Genomic DNA, 22,825 nt, shown 5'->3' with positions numbered 1-22,825 from the left:
TATTTTAGGTTTCATTCCTGTGAAAAGATAGCAGCAGAATGTATGCTTTCAAATAATTTCCTGTTTTATGGAATCCAGTTAACCTATTAGATTATTAAATTTGATATTCTACTATGTTTATGATCTACCATGCAAAAGTAGTTAACTGTTTTTATAAGCAGTTATATGTGAATATAGCTTTGGGAATGTGATACTTATTTTTAGTCAGCGTAACTGCATTATGATAAATTTTTAATACATTACCTGTTTTTGTTTTTCCTTTGGAGGATTGGATAGCTTTAGTCAAAGCAGCTGCTGCAGCTGCAGCCAAGAATAAAACAGGGAATAAACCGCGAACCAGTGCTAACAGCAATAAAGATAAAGAGAAGGAGGAGAGAAAATGGTTTAAAGTACCTTCAAAGAAGGAGGAAACCTCAGTTTGTATAACCACACCAGAAGCTGAAAAGAAGGAAGATCTTCCCACATCTAGTGAAACATTTGGTATAAAGTGCATTCTTTCTTTCTTTCCTTTCGAGACCGGTAAATTCATGAAATTCATGTACTGAATAAGTTGACCCTTGGCCACCTGTAATAATAATAAACATATGAAATGATTAGTTTTTTTTACCTACCATAATATGATGACTAACTTTATTAGCATCTCAAATAGATCTGAAGATTAGCTATATCATTACTTAATGTAAGATGCAATCAATATTCTTGAATAGAAACAAGTAGTAATTTTGATTTGCAAGTTCTTGGTAGTAGATTTTTGCTGAGTTTTGTTTGTTTGGTTTTGTTTGTAGTTTTTCTTTAAGCTTTTAGGTGCCCAGCATACATATCTGTGTGTTTTATGGAATTAAGCACTAAGTTATTCATTTCTTGATTTTTTTTCTTAAAGCATAACTGCTTAAAGCTGGGCATAGTAGTTTATATCTATTCTCCCGGTACTTGTAAAACTGAGACAGGATTGAGAATTCAGGGCCAGCCTAGAGTATGTAATGACATTCTGTCTCAAAAAATTAAAAAATTAGTTTTAATTCTGATATATCAGTCTAGGGGGATTTGTGTTATTTGAATTCTAATGAAGTACTAAGTGAAAAAACTGTACAAAGCATTTTTTTATTTTATTGGTTTTTAAAAATTCATGTGTTTTAATTTTGGATTCTAGATAAACTCTCATGTATTTGTTCTGTTAAAAGTAGGACTTCACGTAGAGAACGTTCCAAAGATGGTCTTTCCACAGCCAGAGAGCACATTATCAAACAAGAGGAAAAATAATCAAGGCAACTCATTTCAGGCAAAGAGAGCTCGACTTAACAAGATTACTGGTAAACTGCAATGATTCTTTTTGGGGGAAAGGGTTTCATTTTAAAGTAGTATATTTTTAATAAAGTAAAATGTACGAGATGATTCAGTGTAATGAATTGATAAGAATTGTATAGTTTTGGGTTCTTTATAGTAAATGTCTTTTAACATTGTCAGCTTTTTCTATTGTAAAATGTGAAAGATAGCAAAAATTTTTCTACCTACCTCACAGGGATGTTGTGAGGCTGTTGATAAGCTCAAAATTATGTAACTTTTGGATCTCTTCAGTGATAAGAGTAGTTTCTGTAAGCAACTACTTTATTAACCTATGGTGACATAACTTCCAAGGTTCTAAATATTTTATGCAGCATTCTTACACTTGGCCATGCTCACTTAAGAATGGAAGAAGCATATGTTTGGAAAGATGGACATATAATTAGACTTATTTTCTGCTTGTGACTTGGGGTGTAGCAGTGCTAGGATGAGGGAGCACACTGACAGTCCTCGCCTACTGAGGGCTCACAAAAGAGGGTTTGAAGAGCTGGAATCAGGGCCACTCATCTGAGGCCCTGCACTTCCAAGGCCTACTCAGCCTCATTTACTTGGTCTTAAAGCAATTATGCACATATTTCTTTTAGTGTATATTAAAGGGGAGTTAAAATATCTTAATGATTCAGTAGTGCATTGTTTTTTTTAATGGCAGCTTGTTTTTACCACCTTTGGCCTAATAAAGCTGTCTAAACCTTTGCGAAATGCATTTAAAATCTTTTGAAGAAGTTTGGTTTTTATTTTCAAATATAGGAATAAATATTTCCACAATTTTTGAGGAGGAGACACCTACTGCTACACACCTCAAACAGAGTTGTTAAGAACCTCTCTTGCATTATGTAGTTCATCTAAGACATTATAAATTGGTTCTAGCAGATGAGAATATTAAGTCTGCTTCCATTTCATGAAATTATTTTTGTGCTTTCTTCTGATAAAGGAAATATTTGTCCCCCACCAAAAAGGAAATATTTCAAATCATTTCATGTATTAAGCCCTTTAGAAAGTATTGGTTTTGGAGAAAACCAAAATGTTCTCCCAGGAATTGTTCTGATGGCAGCCCGAGACTTCAATTTTGCCTTAAACTGAGGACCCCAGTGCTCCATGCAGGACAGAAATGGAATAGTTCTCCTGACTCCCGGATACAGAGATTGAAACAGCATTGCTGGAGGAGCAAGCTCAAGAAAGGTGGAGGAAAACACTGACAAAATAAGACCGCCAGCTTTCCAACATCATGGTTTTTTTGTTTGTTTTTCTTTTGGTCTGGATAACATGCCCTGCTTTTAATTTTAGTCAATACACACATATACCTTACTGGAAGGTGCAAGTTCAAGCTCAACATTTAAATTAAAAAACAAAAGAACGTGAGTGTCTGGTGATACCTTGTCTTTGTGTAGCCTTGGAAAGAGGGTAGTGGGAAGGAAAGATCCATTGTGCCTTGCACATCAAGTCCCAATCCTGGTTGCTTAGCAGAGCCCCGTGGCTTTGTTGAAGGGACTTCCTGTGGCATCTCTTTGGGAGTCTCAAACATGAGTGTTTGGCAGCAGTAGCAATGTCTTTCCCTTTCATTTATTTATTCAGAAGAGTTAAATGTCTGATAATCGTCTTAGGATCTTCTCTCTCTGTATCTGCTTTGGTTTTCGTGTTACAACTGTGTAATGCAAAAAGTAGATATTGTAAGACTGTCTTCAGTGATTGAAATTCAAGCTTACCTCTGTACAATAAATTTCAGTTGTTCAAAAATATTGCTGAGAACTAATATAAAATCCTTTTAGAATGACAGTGTGTTTTATATTTATCAGGCTCACCTGTATGTGTTTTATGTTTCATTAATACTTAGAGGTATGGGGCTTATTGGATATCTTACTCTGATACTCCCAATGCATTTTATTTTTTAAGATAGCTCCGCTTGGAAATAAGTGAATCAGGGGCTGGGGATTTAGCTCAGCGGCATAAGCGCCTGCCTTGCAAGCAGGCAGTCGTGAGTTCGATCCCTGGTACCGATAAAAACGAAAACGACCAAAAAAAAAAAAAAAAAAAAAAGAAAGAAAGAAAGAAAATAAGTGAATCTGTCGCCAGATAAGTTCAATTCTTTGTATATTCATATCTTCTACATATAAATACTTTACAGTGATTCTAGATCTGATTTTGGTAGAGAATAATATAAATTAGGGGTTTTTTTTAGCTTATAAATAAGTAGACATTGAAAAAATATAGTTGTATTCCAGTGTCTTATTTTTCATTATCTAATCTTTTTTTTTTTTTTTTTTTTTGTACCAGGCGTTGAACTCATAACCTTGTGTTTATCAGGAAGGCACTGTGCCGCTGAGGTATATCCCCGGCCCTTGGTGGCTAAATCTTATGCTGTATGCATACTGATTTAAGATAGACAATTTTGCCTATATTCTTAGCACTGGAAGTCAAAGGCAGGAGAATCACTGCAAGTTTGAGACTAGCCTGAGCTATGTAGTGAGTTCAAGATCAGCTGAATTGAGACCCTGCCTCAAAAACAAACAAACAAAAAAAACAACAGGCATAGTGACATGTTCCTGAAATCCTAGGACTTAGGAAAAAGAGGCAGGAAAAGCATCTCAAGTTTAAGGCTAGTCTGTGCTACATAGTTAGCTCCTGAACATGAACTGCAAATCTAGATCCTATCTCAAAAACCAAAACGAAGAAACAAAGCAATATTTTGTAGAGAATCAGAAATTGATACATTTGTTGTAAAATTGCAAACAAATTAGAGTAATTTTTGTTTTGTTTTGTTTTTTGGTCTTTTTGGTTCTTTTGAGACAGGGTCTCGCCATGCATTTTAGGCTGACCTTCAACTCACTTTGTATCCCAAGCTGGCCTCAGCTCACAGCACTGCTCCTGCATCAGCCTGCCAGATGCCGGAATCACAGGTGTGCATCACCCTGTCCGGCTAGGATAAATTTTATAACAGAAATCTCTAAAGGGTAAAAGGAAACAGTAGCATGGAGCGGTCTGTTTCTAATTATTCCTAGAAGTTTCTGAGTATTCTGCCCTTTTAGATAGGTGTTTACAATTTAAAGAATTTTCTTTTCCTCTAATTTAAAAAGTCTGGAGTTTGAATTGATTAGTAATATGTTGTTGGCAATAATATCAAAGTTACTTGATTGTTGGTTCTGGCAAAAAGAATGTGTTTTGAAATTGCTAGATAAAACAGAGAAAGATTGAACAGCTTTGTGCTTCCTGTGTTCCTCCTAGATTTGCAAGGAATATTGACCACTCTTCCTCTTATTCCTATTGGCATAGAGAAGGGTGCTGTGTTTTTTGTATAGAGTTTTATGAGGTGGTAATTTTGTTTGTGATTAGGACTGATGTGTCTTCATACTGTCATTCGGCCTTGTGTTTAAATATAGTGGTACCTTAGTTTATAAACTTAATTCATTCCACAATTCTAGAAAGATGACCATATTCATGTTCATGCAGGAAAAATGGCCATAGTCTTGTCACCTGATGCAGAATTCAAAAACAAAAACAAAACTGCCAAATGCTTCTTTGGGAACTAAATTGTTTGCAAAAAAAATGTTTGTGAGTCGAGGTACCATTGATTTCTTAAAGCTGTATAATGTATTCTTTTAGGAGAATCTTTGGGAGGAGGGCCTATCAAATATTTGCATAAGTATTTAAAAATAATTAAAATTATTTTAGTTTGTTTCTGTTTCACCTCATTTATATCCTGTCATTTTGTGTGGATTTTACATTTCCTCCTATAATGTTAGTATGTTTATATAACAGATTTTGGACTGCCTTTTAAAACAGAAGAACAGTCCTTTCTCTAAGTACTTGTTTCATTGTTTATCTCTCCTTGTTAGTTTTAGTTAATAACTTTAGAGTTGGCATGCATGTGAAGTATACAAAGTTTAAATTATCAATCATATTTCAAGCTTTTGAATTCTCCAGAGACCAAGTATTGTATTTTAAAATAGTTTTTCTTAAATGCTTCATTATTTTCTATGAGCACAACACAAGGCTGTTTTTCTTCCCAAGACATTATATAGGGATGGCTTTTCATTAATCAATTCTGTAATATCCTAAAGTGAATTCACAAGTTATGACTGAATTATTTGGTGTAATACTTGTGGTACTTAGTTTTCATTTTACAGTTTGTGGTGCATGCTGTCCCTTGATGATCATTAAAATGTTTTTCTACCACTTGTATGGAAGGAAACAAAATAGAAGATACAAGTATTTAACATTGATTAGCAAATATGTGTCTTGTTTGACTAGCCCTTAGAAGTAGAACCTCTACTTATTTCCTTGCAAAATCGGTTCTCTAATTTTTTTCTTTTTATTTCAGTCAGTCATAGCTTCTCACGAATACTAGCTATAGAAGAAAAACCTAATAAATGCAGTTTTAAATGTTAAAAGAAGTATCCCATGCTATATCTTTTTTTAGTCATATAAACATATGTTCAGGGTATAATTAGGGTTGAAATGATTTAAAAACAAGTTCTCTATATCTTTTTCCATTTAAATTTAACCTATATGAAGTATTAGGAAAGAACAATGAAAGTTGTTTTCTCAAACTGGGGCTGGTATATTGTTACTGCCAGTCATTGATACATCAGAATATTGCTTCCCACTATCCTTTGCATATGTATCAGTCTAAGCTCTAGATATTCAGCGTTCCAATACAGGAATGGGGCTTATGGTTAACTAAATATTTGGCTCTAGTACTACTTTAAAAATACAGTTTTAATGTGTGAATTTTCACTGTGTCAGGACATGGTGCCTGTAGACGGCTCTATGGAGTGTAGTGTTTGAGGGCTCCTTTTTTCGGCTATGAAATAAATGGTGGAATAATGGCTGTGACAGTTTTATTATTATGTTGTCAATTGTTATCATTCTTCCTTTGAAGCAAAGTTTTTATGTGGCCAAATGATTTTTTGATGGCCTTTTATAAGGAAGATGGCCATAAACAAATACAAATACTTGTTGTCATACCATGCTTATAAGCCTGTTTTCACTGAAGGTGCTGACAGACTTAGCAAAAACTTTAAACAAGTAAATATTTTTAAATTATTAAAAACTGTCTTTTATTTTTGTAAAGTTACATACATTCCAAATAAAATATGTGTTGGAGAAAACTGGAACTTCTAGCTTTTTACCATCATGTGAAGATTGTAGCTCTAAGTTGAGGTGGGCTAGGAAGCAGCCTTGCTTTTTTCCAGTTAATATAGAATGGATCTACTGACTTATTTTACCAAAGTTTTTGGAATTTTGGTAAGAAAATAAGGTGTAACCGAAAACAGAGATAAAACACACAAAGCTCAGATTAAAGTATCTACATGAAATTAACAACTAGGAGCATTTGTTTTAATAATAATATTTATTTTTGTCTGTAGTGCATTTTATGAGCATTAGCAAACTCAGCAGTCTTAATCAGGACTTTTAAATTTTTAATTTTTGTACAGAAAGGAAGAATCTAAGAGTAATATTTTTAAAATCCAAGTAACTATGTGACACTGAAGTTCTAATTCAGTGCCTTGATTAAGGGTGTTTATATTTTTGAAAAGTAAGTATTTGAGAAATTTTGTTATTTATTAGAAAGTATGAGATTTTCAACTGCTACAAGTTTTGAAAAGTTAACTGGGGGGGTGTTAGTATTTTTTCTAATAAGTCATTTCTGTACGATCTTTCTCAAGGTTTGTTGGCATCCAAAGCTGTTGGGGTGGATGGTGTTGAAAGCAAAGAAGACTACAATGAAACAGCTCCAATGCTGGAGCAGGTATGAAATGGTAGCATTTGATTTTTTTCAAGGTGCCCACTGGAATGATCGCGGAGCTGTAGTGTCTACGTACTTGCAATTGCCCTTTTGATCAAATATGTGAATAGGAAGCTAATTGATGATATATTTTTAATTCTGCCTTTTTCAAGGTACACAGATAAGCTACAGACTTGATTAGTGTTTGTTTTCAATAGGCTGGCAGTAAAGCCTTTGTCTCCACATCTGGAAGGCCTGCAGACAGGCATCCCAGGGTATAAGCTTCCAGCTGGATCACCTGTAACTAGCTTACACAGAGACCCTCACACAAATACTTTTCATTTGTGAGTTAAAACAGGGTTTTTTGACATCAAAGCTTCTTTTGTAAGAAGTTTCTTTTATATTGTACAATTGGTGTTGTTAGACTATGTGTTTTATGAATTGATCAATGAGCCATACATTTTTGCTAGGATGTATATTTTAATAACAACAATAAAAAAGAGAGTTTAAAAATCTATTAAGGGTCTGTCTTTAAACCACCTAACAGAGGAATTTAAAAGTGAAGGTTGCAGTTGGTAGACTTTGCCTTGGCTACCTTCGGATTCCCACAATACCTGTACATAATGAACTGTGCATGCTTGTACATTCTCTAAGGGCTTAACTTCTTAGGCACTGTAAGACTGTAAGAAAACAGTAATAGCCATAACTGGATTTCCGTGGTTCTCCTGTTTTAAAATCTGAGCCTTAATGTAGTTTTAATATATCTTTTTTGTATTATTTTAATTTTCTTTATTAGTAGTCTAATAAAGAAGGCTTTAAGATGAGTATCTTTGCTCTTCTCTAAATGTATTTTAAAGAATAGTCAAAATTTAATTGATATTGTATTGAGTTTTTCAGGTAATTTTAGGCCTAATTTAATAACAGTGCATTGTTTTGGTGCCTCCATTAATGTTGTATTAAATCAGTGATCTTTTAAATTAATATGTCAATAACATATCTTTTGAGTTTTGTTTTCATTCAACGGTTAAGTCCTTGCCGTTATTGTCAGTTCATCGACCAAATTTTAAATGACTTTTTTTACTGTGTATTACTATATTTATTGTCCCAGATATAACAATATTTTGTACTATCACCACTGTTATGATATTCTCAGAATGCAATATATCAGGGACTTGGGTAATAAAATGTTTCTGGAAAATTCATTACAATGTCAATCTTACATTACGCACAATTGTGAGGTGAATGTGGTATGAAAATTATGATTTGTGGAAGTTAGTGTAGACAGCAGTACCCATTTCAGGGAGAAGTACAGAAAATGACAGTTTGAAACTGAGTTACAAAAGAAGGAAAATGGAATAACTCGGCAAATTATATATGCATAATTAAAACCTTTTTTTGGAGAGTCCTTGCCAGTTTTACAACAGAGACCAATAATTATTAATGAAAATGCTGTAAATTATTTAGATCTTACGGAGCATTATGATGTTCCCTCATTCTTTACTTGTCATTCAGGTTGACTTCAGTGTGAAAATGTTTTTGTAAACTGTTAATTTTTATGCTATATCTTAGCCTTGCTTCAGAAATAAAAAAGCCGAGTTGTAAAGCTCTTAATTACATCTTTCTTGGTATCAACAATAGACCTGACAGAGAAGTATTGATTGTCACTAACTTTTATTGTCCTGATGATTTAGAATAATGTCACTTATGACATAAATTGATAGTAGGCTTATAGCCAAAACTTATTGTGCTAATGGATTTATTTTATTTATATTTTTTAAAAGATTCATACAATGTGGTCTTGAACCTCATTCTCAGATAATTAACTATAGATTATTTAATTGTATTAGGGAAATGTCATGTTATATTTACTTTTGGATAAAACTTGCATTAGATGCATAATAATTCAGTAAGTTTTTAAAAGTGTTTAATTTGTCCTTGTTTAGAAGTTAAGCACTTTATCAAGATTAAGTTCAAATTTTGTTTATAACTTTGTATCTTAAGAGTAATGAATGCTGTAGTGATGTCTTTCACACATGTGAAGATGAACAATAAAATTGTTTATTTACAAGTAATGGCTCTTAATTACTTTTCTGGCAACATCTTTTATGACAAGTTTAGAGAATACTTCCGTTTATGGAGTACTTTTTCAAGTGATTAGTCCCACTTAAGCACGTATATAACAAGTAAGCTAAGAAATAGAAATGAGAACTGAACAAGGGGGGCACTTGACCCCGTGCCTTTTCTGTGGTGTGTCCTGCATGCCATCTGTAGGGCATTCAGCGGTGCCCTGCTTAATAACCAATATACACCTTTTCCCCACCAAAATTGGAGGACCTTTTCCCTTAGGAGAAACAGAATTATTTATTTGGTCCCCCAGACAGTGACCTTTAATATTCCAGAGAACAGCAGAATGCAGATTGACTGATCATTCTTCAAAATATATGGAAGTTAAAAGATTTTCTGGGGACAAGCATGTTCTTTATAGTGCTAGCAATTTGACTTATTACAGTGACCTATCATAGATTTTTTCAAAATTTGTCTATTTTGCTCTCAGATACATATATCAGAAAGAAATGAGATATAGCATAAGAATTCCAGCGTGCTAGATTGCAAACCTATCCAGTGTGGCTGTTTTCTGTTGCCTTTGAGCAGTAGACACATGCACCCATAGTTTTGCATATGTAGGAAATTTTACTGCCAAGTAAATAAAAATATTCTTTATGAAAGAACTGACAAAGTTCTAATTTTTTTTAAAAGTATCAATTGGCAGGAAGAAGGTAAAAACTCTCATCTAAGAATGCGACGTATTTTGTTTTTAAATCCAATGTTTTTAACTTAAAGTTTATCTCTTTGGTTTTTCTTTTTTTGTTGCTTGTTTTGTATTGTTTTTTAGTCTTTTAACTCTCTTGCTGGTAGCTCTGATTTCATGATGCATTATGCTTATGAAACTCTAGCTTTCAGCACTAAAATGAGTTAAAAATGTTTTGTTAATTTGGTCATTGTTTTCCTGTTGAGATCTTTCTTTAAAGAGAAACTGTCTACTTATGGGAAATGTCCACATTCAGCTTGATAAAGGAAATTATTTATAAGAAAAGGTCCAAAAGTCAAAAGTTTAAATATATTCATCTAATTCTCAAAAACATAATGATGCTGCATATGTACTTAATAATTATTAATGTCCCTGAGAATTTTCATTCCAAAGGAGATATATTTTAATTTAATATCTATTTAGTATGCTATTTTATATTCTGAGGATATTTTAAATAATATGTTAAAATATTAGACTAAAAGTTGACAGTATCTCTTTAAAGATAACCTATTCAACTTTTAGTTAATAATTTGTGGGGTTGTTTTTGGTTTTTCATTTGTAATAGAAATGTTATATGTTGCTTAACAATGTTTTGGATACTAAAGTTGCTTAACAATCAAAATAGAATACAAGAGCAAAAATGAAGAAACCAAAATAAAAATATCAATTTTTTATTATTTATTCAGGCGATTTCACCTAAACCTCAAAGTCAGAAAAAAAATGAAGCTGACATTAGCAGTTCTGCCAACACTCAGAAACCTGCACTGTTATCCTCAACTTTGTCTTCAGGGAAGGCTCGCAGCAAGAAATGCAAACATGAATCTGGAGATTCTTCTGGGTGTATAAAAGCCCCTAAATCACCACTTTCCCCAGAATTAACACAAGTCGAGGATTTGACGCTTGTATCTCAGCTTTCTTCTTCAGTGATAAATAAAACTAGTGAGCACAGATTTTTAAAAAATAGTTCCTTAATCCTATAAGATACATTAAGATAGTTTGATTGTAGTGATACTGTATTTTTATGAAATTGCTTTTTGAAAACTCAAACTTAAGTTGCTACAGGGCAGACTGGAAACTTTGCAGGGGCAAAAATAAGACATTTCTTAAGTGATGAGTTGTTGAAAGAAACCGTACCACTTAGTGTAACACAAGCTCCACTAAAGTTGGACTCTCTTCAAGTAATAATCAAAGCTCACTGAGAGGCCTGATTCATTACAAAAAACAAACAGTCCCCCCTCCCCCAAAAAAAGATAAAACAGACATAGAAGAATCCATATTAGATATTTTAACTTAATTCCTAACAATTCCTATGCTCAAGTGTAGTATCCCACTTGTCTGCACACCTGTACAATATGTTTCATTTATTCTTGTACTATTTACAGTGCAGACTTGAATTCAGTGTTCTTAACAAAAAAAGAGTGCCTCCTTGTTTATATTTTTAAACATTTCACTGTTTCAGTACTGCTAATCTTTTAAGAGTTAACTGAGTCTTTTTAGAAATTTCCTTTCAAAATAAGCTTGAATATGTATGACGACTTACGTTGACTCTGAAATTCTTATGTTAATCTTTTAAGTTAGAGACATAAAAAACTTACTTGGAAAGTAATGGGGTACATGACACTTTTTCTTTTGCTCTTTATACAACAGGTAAATTAGTAATATAATCAATAAGGAATATGACACATTTCCTTAAGAATTATTTTTATTGTATCTTCCACAATAAAGATGTTGGTTTTGAGAAAAGCTTATCAAAAATATTCTTTTTCATTCAGTTGCCATGTATACTATTAAACTTTTTCAATTCTTGATCAAGTTTTTTTGTTTTTATTTTGTTCTTTTTAATAAATGGTTAGAATGGGAACAGAAAACGTCAGTTATTTCCCTGTAATTGTCATTTCATTATGGCATTTATCATGACATGCTGTCACTAAAATGTCACATGGAATTTGTAAACATTTCATTTTGAAGTAGTTTTATATCTTGGTATTATTATGGTAGTATGATAACAGTTGAATTTTATTCTTTCTTTTTTTCCATTACCTTCATGTCTTTTTTGGTTTTACTGTTGTAAAGTTACTCTGAAATGCCCAAAGCCTTAGCTCCCTTAGAACACTCTCATTTCTTCTTTCTAAATTAACATGAATTTATTGGTTTATATAACCTGCCTGTGCCAAACAAATAGGTTTATATGCAAGTAGAATTGTCAAAAGGTCTTTAAACATTTGTATTATATTTCAAGAGATGTTTAAAAGAGAAGTTGTTAAAAAATAAGAACATATGAAGACAAAAACTGTCATGCTCTTTAACAGTTTTCACTATTTGCCCATAATATGTTAATTTATGTGCAGTTTTTTTTAATGAATCAGGCCCAGATATTTTATTTTCAAAAACCTATTTGAAAGCATAAAGATGGGTTCAATTACTTGCATTAATTTTATTTTGTCAAGTAAAGCACTAAGTATACTCTATGTAAGAGTTTTGTTACCTATGCCCCTTATCCCTCATTTTTCCTTAGAGTCTAGATTTATAATGTAGCAAAAGGAGTATATAGATATATATATTTTTCTCTTTGCTGTCAAGAAACTATTTTTGCAAAGGAAACCTGGAAGTTTACACAGTGATCTGCAGTTAGAGAACTGACTAGTCTGTCACTTGGGGGAGCTGCTTGAAATTCATGTCCCATGTTATTTTCTTTTAGTTCTAGTAGGTTTCAGATTTTAGAATTTTTTATTAACTCTTTTTGTAAATAGGGCACAGTTTTTGCCTTTTCAACATGCCATTCCTTGTGGATATCTTATAACAACATCAGAGGACAGAATATGAATCATTTTTCCCTTACCTCCTTAAATATTATAAGATGATCCTGGTATGTATCTGCTTCGTGAACATTGAAGATCTTTTTCTAGGTCCTCCACAGCCTGTGAATCCCCCTAGACCTTGCAAGCATAGTGAGCGGAGAAGAAGGTCTCAGCGGTTAGCCACCCTACCCATGCCTGATGAGTCTGTAGAAAAGGTTTCTTCTCCCTCTCCAGCCACTGATGGGAAAGTATTCTCTATCAGTTCTCAGAATCAGCAAGAGTCTTCTGTACCAGAGGGTAATGTATATTGATTTCCTACAGAACCAAACATAAAGGAAGATAAAGAAAAATCTGAGAGATAAATTATTAGAATATTAAGAAATTTCTGCTTTTTCCTTACATATTTTGCAGTTATAAGCACCTCATTTACAAATATGTATTGAGTACCTTCTTTGTGCCTGGCACTGTTTAATGTATGTATCACTGTCCCACATTAACATTAAGTGGGCCACTTTGTTAATATTAAGCTGCACTCTTTGTTTTGTGTAGTGCCTGATGTTGTGCATTTGCCACTGGAGAAGCTGGGATCCTGTCTCCCTCTTGACTTAAGTTGCGGTTCAGAAGTTGCAGCACCCCTAGCCTCAGATTCCACTTACCATAATGAATGTTCCAAGGCAGACAAGGAAGAAACACAGATGCTTACACATCCTTCCAGAGCAGTCCCTGATGGGAGAGGAGCTCCTGCAGCAGCAGGTGAGAGGGACTCTGTAACTACTTCGGCTGGCAGTATTGATGCTTAGCTTCATTATTTTATTTATACGCTTTCTTTTCATAAATACTTGTAAGTAATATGCATGGAGCGTAACATTTCTGTCATTTTTAAAGTTCTCTTGTGTGATCATTTTCCTTGGAAATCTGACCTTGTCACTTTAATCTGTTTCCTTTTCCTGGCTTTCTTCCATTCTTATTTCTGTGAAATACAAATCATTACAGCTAAATAGAATTTTAGAGATCTTCCCTTTGAAGCCAGAAAATACTTCATGGGATCATTCATAGGTTTGAGGGTTTCAATAGAAATTCCATAATTAAAAAAACATTTAGTTTAAATTTATATATATACCTATATCTTAAATATAATTCCATATTTGGCAGAATCCCCCAGATTGTAACTTGTTTTAAAGTTATTTGAAAAATCACATATGTAAAGTTAACCAATATGTTTTTGGATGACGAGTGTGTGTGTGTGTGTGTGTGTGTGTGTGACCTGAAAGCATATTTGGGGCTTTTTTTTATCAAATTAAATTTTTAAATCTAACAGAAGTATAGTTCATATTTCCATGTGGTTGAATTATTTTGAAGTTTATAGAATTATAACTTCATCTAAAGATCATATGTAATTCAAAAGAGTAAATAATGACTTCAAATGCTTTCCTTATAAGTTGCTAATTTGGAATTGGATAGGTGAAAGAGGTCTAAATACAGTCATTCCTGAAATGAGAACATAAAGTAGCTTGCTGATTTGCAGCTACACATCTTGATGACAATCATATGTAACAACACATTCCCTGAAATCACTTCTACTCTTTGTCTGAAGCATAAAATAGAGCTTGCTGTTTTCTGGTGGGTGGAGGTATGAAAGTAATACAGTAAGGTAATGTAAAATGCATTTATTTTTAGTCTACTGCCTTAAACTTTATTCCTTCTTTCAAAGTAAAAATATTATAATTAATTACACAATTATCTAAATTCCATTTTATCTGTAATGCTAAAGGTTATTTTATGCATTTCAGTGTTTCCTTAATCTTGTTTGTATAAAAATGTCACCTGAAGATTTTTAAAACATTTCTTATAGTTCTCAATTCTGATTCATTGTCTTCAGACACTTTTTATAAGCCTGATCTTTTCTTAGCGTAATTATTTTCCTTTCCTTTTTTCCCACAAGCTTTCTGAATTATCATTAACTTTTTGAGGTATTTTTCCTGATGGAGGTTTCACGGAGGTTTTTTTTTTTTTTTTTTGCCATTGTGGAATCTCTTACTGTACTGAATATATCAAAATACGTTAAAGTTATGATGTATATTCATTAGAAAAAATATTTTTAGATGTGTATATGAAACTATATTTCTTTAAATACATATATTCAAATTCTAGTACTGAGACTGGAATATAAGTCAGTGTAAGTGGCTCTTATCAGCCGGTTTATATATCACAAAATGTCTAAGATTGGGCATGGAAATCTTTTACCCAGGAAATATTGCTCCTAACCAGAGAATGAACCTAGTCTTTTTCTCCCCAGAATCTAGCATATTTGTAGGGACTGATCCACCCCACCCCCACCCCCCGGAGTGCAGTTTTGGCACCTCAAGGTAGATAAAATGCATGCACTAAGTGGGAGGGGAGTAGCCAGCAGGCTTCTTCAGGATACAGGCCACAATGAGCTGAGAAGTGAAAGCAGTAAGGCGGTTCCTTGGGAGAAGGAAATGTAAACGGAAGTTAGTTTCCTTGTATAGTAAATCTGTACATGTGTCTCGAGGAGTGAAGATCTTTTGGGTGTTTGGGCTTCATGGAAGTCTAGTGGTTGGGAACTTTTACTGTTACTGTAAACAAATAGGTGGTTTTAAGTGTTACTCAAAGTGAGTTTATGAGAGCGTTTTATACAGTATGTGAAGTGGGAGGGGGAGAATTCTAACTCATTTTTACTACCCTTTTAATTTTTTATGTTTGAGGGAAAATGAAATTCAGATCGCATTGTAAGTGGACTCTTTTTTGTTTTTATTAAAACCTTGACAGCCTGTTTTGCTTGCACCTAAATGTTAAGTGGTTGGCACTCTAATATTTTTTCTACCTACTCAGTATACTTGTTTTGCAGTATGTTTGGACTTTTGTCTGTTCCCTAAAGTTGTCTTACATGTAGAGCATTAAATGCCAGGATTTTGTGTTTTTGTATACAAACACACACACACACACACACACACACACACACACACACACACAATACATTATATGTGTGTTTATATATATTATACATTATGTATAATATGTATATATATATATTATACATTGTGTGTTTATGTATGTATATATGTATATATATATATACGTATATATATATATATATATACGTATATATATATATATATATATATATATATATTATACATTATATGTGTGTTTTGGTAACGTTAAAATTTAAAACTTCTGCTGGGTATAGTAGTACACATGTGTAATCCCAGCCCTTGGGAGGCTGAGACAGGAAGATCGAGGCCAGTCTGGGCTGCAAAATGAGTTCAAGACCAGCCTAAACTGCACAGTGAAGCCCTATCTCAGAAAGACCAAAACTTTTTGCAGAAAGCATTCTTCACCAGAACTTACATCAGCAGCATTTTCCCTTTTCCTTTCTCTCTGTCTCTCTGTCTGTCTGTCTCTCCTCAGTTCGAAACTGTTAGGGGATTTAAATGATGAGAATATTAGTTGTTAATTGGAATTAATTCAGCAGACTTAAGTTTTTACTTTTTTATGTGCAGAATATGTTAAGGCGGCTCAGGCTAGCAGTGATGCTGAGAGGTCAGTGACCCAGTTACTGTAGATACCTGTTGCTGGTTGCTTTCCCAGGAGATACATTGAACTTGCACTAATTGATCTGCATTGTTCCACTAGAATAGATGTTAACATGACTAAGGTTAAGAATACTGTTGCTGCCCACATCAGTAGAAAAAAAAATTGCTGTTTGTAAAAAAAAAAAAAAAAGAAAAATTGTCTTTGTTTTCATGTCATTGCCAAAATGTTTTATCTGAGGGAGCCAACTCTTGATGTAGGAATGCAGCTTCAAAAATACTTAGTTCAGTTTCTTTAATACCTGGGAATGTAGAGTATATCAAGTCTTTTAAAAAGACCTTTTTGAAAGAGATCTCTTCCTATCTTCCAGGGGCCTTAGACTCATAATTATCAGTTGTTCCTTGACAAAATTCTGTCTTGAGGTAAGAAACCCAGTCTGCACAGGATAATAGCACCTGTCCTCTAGCAATGAAGTCTAGAATGGGTACAAAGCTGATATCTGAAATATGAGTGTACATAGAGTAACTTTAAATATAAGGTGTAAGCCCCTGAAGAGATACAGAATGATGCTGGGTGCAAGGCTACCCTCAAGGGCCTCAGGCAGAGAAAGAGTTGGCTCTGTACATGGTCTTAGCTAGGTTGGCAGGATAATGTTTTAGGAACGCTGAGGGACTATCCACCCACCTCCTTTCTTTGCACTTGTTTTCAATGGAGTAAACAAATCAGCCTGCTTGGAATGCATCTCTTCATCTGTGTAAAGAAATTGTAGTAAATGATACCAGTGGTCACTTTGGTGCTGTTTGCCTGTTAATTATATCATGAATCATTTAGCAAAATCTAAGTTTATTCCAAAGAAAAAACTTGAAATTATTCTTAATTTGTAAATTCCAAGTATTCTTAAAAGTGATAGCAAATTCTGAGTAAACCTTGTTGATACAAAGTTGAGATTTGGTTACAAGAATATAATTTTAAGCCTAGTTAGTCTGCTGTTCAAAGAAATAGCTTTAGTAATACATCTTCATTTTCTTTCTTTTGAGCAAATTAATACATAAATATCATGGAATGCTTTTGTTTTATTGCAGAATATTTTGGTTAATTTGGATATGAATAATAAACACTATACCTTAACATGTCAGGTTTAACAAGTACGTTTTAAAATGAATTTAATTTCATTTTAGATGAAATTTATTAAGCTTTGTTTTACTATAATTCAGTCATATTTTGAATTAGTTTTTGAATGAAATATAAATGTAGGTAGACATGTAAATTTATCATACTTAAAATAGTTGTACTGTTCTTAGTGAATCTTGTGTAGATTGTCCATGCATTATGTTATTTGATTAACACAATGATTTTGTCACCAAGGAAGACCAGTAGGTCATTGAGTTAATCTGAGTTAGGTTGATAAAAAGCATGACAGAAACTATCTGGTAATCTGACTGGCTGGTTTTAAAGTGACCTTTAATCTTTCCCTATCATTTTATGTCAACATACATTTAGTATTTTAAAAACTTTTTTGTTTCAAATTGTTCTTCAGTTTATATTCTAGAATTGCTCTAAACAAGACTACAGTTGGAAGCTCTAACCTTTCTCTACCCCTGCAGCAATTCCTCTGGGCTTCTCCAGAGCTGGCGTCGCCATACATGGTCTCAGGGATTGCTTCCTTTTTAGCCAGAAGAATCTGAGAGGCTTAGCACCCACAAGGAGGCTTGAGAATCAGTTTACATCACTGGTTTTGAACTTATGTGAAAACAAATGTTATTTAGAGATATCTTTTCTATTTTAATAAGTGTAGCTCATTTGTTTTTTGCATTTTGTTTTTTAGGTTGTCACATAATAGTGTATTTGAAGAAAATGTTCTTTTAATAAAATTAAGTTTAAAAGTCACTGTTCTGTAATCTAGTGCTTAAGTTTTCCAATTCTAGAACAGAGTGAAGTAAGAGCAATCTGGTGAATTTCTTACAGAAGTAAATATGTTCTCGGATGAATTCTAGAATAGGTCTATTTTGTTTCCTGTAGGTATTTTTAAAAGTTCTGCCTCTGTTATATATCTGAATATTTATTCTAATATCCTGTTCTGTGTAAAACACTGACAAGAACACTTTGTCAGTTTCCTAGTTTTGCTTTTGCACTTTCACCACTTGTAAAAGCTAAAGGTTTGGAAACCCAGGGAATATGTGACAGCAGGAGCCAAACCTGGCTGTCCTGACTGCACATGTCCTGTCGTGCCATCCCTGGATTACGTGCTGCTCCTTGTGCCCGCGTTTGTCTTCCACATTCCCGAGGGGCAGGTGACACATTCCAGTCAAGGAATGCAGTGTGGGAAGGCAGCTCCTTTAGTCTGACCGGGCTCAAACTTCAGGATATCAGGCATCACTGCTCTGGCTATCCCAGCCCTTGAGGGCGTCGAGGCAGTGACCATTGTCAGGTACAGCTTCCAGACCCACCTCTTCTCTCACCTGCAAGCACAGTTTCACTGTCTGAATTGCAAATGCTGCCCAGTTTTCAAGAAAACTGCATAATTCGTACAGTTCCCATGGTAGAAAATTAGTGGGGAAAGGGGATGCATTTGTTTTTAGTCTTGAAATAAATATATTTCCCCTTTTCTAATATCCTTTTCACATTTTCTGTCATAAGAGATGAAATGATCAGTATTGTTATTCATTTGAAACTTATTTAATAACCCTTATCGACATTTGAGTGATATTTTTCTATTTATGTGTTTAAATCACAAATATGAAGTATTTGGAGGTGAATGAAATGCTAAATTTTTGATGCTGTTGTAGAATGATTTTTAAAAAACAAGTAATCCATGGTGATGGTAACTAAAATTTAATAAAATATATTGCAACTTTTAAAATGTCATGTAAATACACTGTAGTATGTGTTTTAAATGAACCCTAGTCACAGATTAGTTACCAGCATCAGGGGTGAGAATCATTAAATATATCTGCGTCATATTGCTATCCTGAATGAGGTACAACATTGACTTAAAACGTGTTTTAAATACAGATAATAAAAGCTATCATTAAAATTAATTATTTTATGCCGTTGGATTTTACATTTATATAGAAACCAAAATGATGCACAAAATGTTCTGATTTGGTTATCATTGCTACCTAATAACATTTTGAAATGGATTGCAAACATGTAAAAGTTTTAGGCAGCAAATGGTCAGATATTAGCTTAAACAACTGTATACAGGGTGTTAAAATCAGTCTGACGGGGGCTGGAGATTTAGCTCAGCAGCATAAGTGCCTGCCTTACAAGCAGGCAGTCGTGAGTTCAATCCCTGGTACCGATAAAAAGGAAAAAGACCAAAAAAAAAAAAAAAAAAAAAATCAGTCTGACGAACTGTAATATTCCATTCAGATGCCACCAGTTGCATTTGTGTCAGAACTGTCACAGAAGCAGCAGTGGTCTCCGGGCACAGTGCTTACATGGGTGTTGGCATCTCCTGAGTTGGGCATAGGTTGTAAAAAGCATTTGCAAGACACCTTTGCTCCTAGCTTAGGAATAGGATGGACCTCTTCATTCTTGTTTATAGTCAGACCTGTAGTTATGCCACTTCTGAAAGTGATACAGACTCAAATTATTATCCCACCACAAAGGAAAAAGTGAAAAAAAAAAAAAAAACTTATGTGCCTCACATGAGTCTAAACATTTTATGTATTTTTGCTTTTATAGTGTTGATAATAACATGTGGTCAACACTCATATTCCTGTTTGACAGATAAGGAAACTGAGGTCCAAAGTTATTAAATGACATATGCAAGGTGAGTTTTGAACTTGAGTAGTCTGAAGAAACAAAAGTTGTTCCCTAATTTATCAGTGTTTTGAAGTAAGAAATCGCATTCTTTGTTACTAGTTCTGGCAGTAAAATGTAGATCTTTAAAGGGGAGAAAGAGGATCCTATAGAGTTTTGTAAACTGTTGTCATTGGAAGCATTGTCCCATATTTATGATCTTTTCTGATGAAATATATTTCTTTTCCCCTTAACTCACAGGAATCTCGAAAGCAGAAAAAAAAGTGAAATTGGAAGAAAAAAGCTCAACTACCTTTGGTATGAACAGAAAGTAATCTTTAAGCAAAAGACTAGAAAGCCTTAACCAGAGGGAGGAAAAAGCCTGTCTCTTCTTTGCCCTCTGTGCCGTTTTTAAGCGATCACTTGTTCCACTGCTTATCAGTGTCAGTCAGTTGCAGATGCACTGCCCTTCAGTTCACATCTCATAGTCCATGTGTATTTTTTGTCACAATTGTATCTGACTTTCTTACAAAAATTTCTGGTTTCTGAACATTCCTTCTTAAAATTACGACTGTTTCAAATAAGCCTCCACATAATGTTGATCCTTAAAAGATGGATGAAAAAAATTAAAATATTTTTTCTTTAGTATACCTTATAAAAAGTTACTTTTTGCTATGTTTTCTATTTATTGTGCTGTAATAATTAACAGTCATGAAATAATGGATGACTGTCTTAAACATTGTTTAGTTTAGCTAATCAGAACTTGAGTTTCTCTAAATTGATTAGCTATCATTGACAAACTGGACCAAACTATGAGGAGTGAAAAAATAGCTACCTGAATATATGTGATAATTTAATTTGCAAAATGTACTAAGATATCCAATTATTTTCTTCAAAGTACATATGATTGGAGAAAAGAATGCTTTAAAATTTTAGGGAAATAAATTTGAAATACATTTTTTGCTTTCATAGTTCTACTCTTCATTCTTACATACACAAGGAAAGTGTCAGAAGACTGAAATAGTTATTTAGGAATTACCTTAATTGATTTTTAAAAATATGTTTTTCCAAAGGAAAAAAGTCCACTTTTAAAAATCTTACTATGTATTCTCTTCATAAGTTATATATGGAAATGCTGAGTTTCCTTGGTGAGGTCTTTCTTTTATTATTATTATGGGGTTTAACTATATGCCACATTAGGAAATTGAGTATATTACTCATTTAAAGGTTTTAACTACTGTCTGTGTTAACTTTAAGGTGTCAGGAGTTGGGATTTCTCAACACTGCTAATGAAGATCCCCTCTTATAGTCCAATAAGCTAAGCAGGACTTCCAGACTCCTGAGCAGTTTAATTGACTCCATCCACTCTGGGCAGGTGACTGTGATAGCTGATGAAAATATAAATGCTGCCTTTTAGGGTAACCACAAAGGAACAACTCAGGATTCCTCAGGATTACTGAAGTATTTGCTCTTGTCATTTAGGTAGGAAAAAAGAAAAGGATAAGGAAAGGAAAGAGAAGAGAGATAAAGATCACTACAAACCAAAGCAGAAGAAGAAGAAGAAAAAGAAAAAGAAATCTAAGCAACATGGTAAATATGCAAAATTAATGGGTTGACCCTGTTTATTCTCTTTCACCTCTCCTTTTTCCTTTCATCAAAATGCAGGTTTCATTGTGGTCAGAACTGAGACTGGTAGCTTTGGTTTTATATAATTTATATAAATTAGTTTGGAATTTAGAAAAGGAGAAAACATTCCCATAATGGGGTAAGTAGGGTCTACCCAAAACATATGTCTAGGTCCTAACCCATGATACCTGTGAATGTGATTCCCATAAAGAATAGGTTCTTTGTCCATGTGCTTGAGTAAAGATCTCAGAATGAGATATCAGAACTTAGGGTGGAGCCCTGTGAGGTTTTGAGGCTCACAGTGGGGAAGATCATATGAAGATGATAGCAGATTAGAATGGTAGAACCATCAGCTGTGGAACTGGAGCCCACATAAGCTTCTAGAAGTCAAGAAGCATTTTCCCCTAGAATCTTCCAAGAAGCATGGCCAGTACTTAATTCTGGCTTTAAGAACTTTGAGAGGAAACATTACTTTTTCTTTTGGTATTTGAAATTGAAAATCCCTACCCCTTTTTATTTTTGAGACAGGACCTTACTAAGCTGCCCATGTGGAATTCAAACTTGAGATCTTTCTCACTCAGGTATGAGGTTATAAGCTGTAGGACACTGTCCATGCAGTTTCTGTTTGAAGCCACTAAATTTGTGGTGATTTCTTGTGTACCCCTAGGAACCTAATACAAGTCCACATTTATTTTAATGATGTAAATGTACTTCAAAATCAGAGAATTTAGGTAGGAAATTATCAGGGTATAAATGCAAAAACCATAAATGAAAGTCATTAATGTAGCAATGAATGAAAGGTATATAACCATACAGAATTTGATTGCAGAGTATCTACAGTCCAGAAAATCCCATTAATGAAATTTAACCATAGTAAGAGGGAAAAAAGTACTATCTCTATACATGCAGAAAATCCATTTTTACATCCATATGCACTTACATTTTTAAAGATTGCTGATTATAAAACATTTAGTAACATTAAAGAAGGCCTCCATAAAATTACGGAGAGAATTCATTTCACAGATTGAAAGATTCAGGGTTGAAAACTTGTCTATTCATTTTAAGTAGGTCCATAGAGTCAGTACTGATTCTGAAACTTAATATGAAAGAATAAAAACCCAGAAATAACACAGCTATTCTTGAAGAGCAAGAAGACTCACTATTCAGCTATAGTTATTAGTACTAAGGTTATTAAGGCACACAGTTACTTTGGAGGCACCCATAACCGTC

At 33.6% G+C, this 22,825-nt stretch overlaps 1 protein-coding gene across 11 annotated transcripts in view; it reads left to right on the top strand.

Annotated features, from left to right (window-relative positions):
• Positions 1–22,825, top strand: part of Phf20l1 (PHD finger protein 20 like 1) — a 73,392-nt gene that overhangs the window by 28,890 nt on the left and 21,677 nt on the right. For 6 of the 11 annotated variants that reach the window (XM_063231052.1, XM_063231048.1, XM_063231055.1 and 3 more), the window contains 8 exons: positions 267–480; positions 1,182–1,310; positions 7,005–7,087; positions 10,559–10,811; positions 12,779–12,967; positions 13,220–13,423; positions 20,231–20,287; positions 21,452–21,559. In XM_063231052.1, the coding sequence (XP_063087122.1) occupies positions 267–480; positions 1,182–1,310; positions 7,005–7,087; positions 10,559–10,811; positions 12,779–12,967; positions 13,220–13,423; positions 20,231–20,287; positions 21,452–21,559 (1,237 nt within the window). Of the gene's footprint in view, positions 1–266; positions 481–1,181; positions 1,311–7,004; positions 8,415–10,558; positions 10,812–12,778; positions 12,968–13,219; positions 13,424–20,230; positions 20,288–21,451; positions 21,560–22,825 lie in introns of those variants that run through there. The other 5 variants (XM_063231051.1, XM_063231049.1, XM_063231054.1 and 2 more) reach the window with 3 other exon arrangements.

The sequence above is a fragment of the Cavia porcellus genome, unplaced genomic scaffold (assembly GCF_034190915.1).
Source record: "Cavia porcellus strain 051 isolate PalLab524CR breed Dunkin Hartley unplaced genomic scaffold, mCavPor4.1 scaffold_19, whole genome shotgun sequence".
Taxonomy (NCBI): domain Eukaryota; kingdom Metazoa; phylum Chordata; class Mammalia; order Rodentia; family Caviidae; genus Cavia; species Cavia porcellus.
Note: the sequence above shows the minus strand (reverse complement) of the source record. Positions and strands in the feature narration are given on the sequence as shown.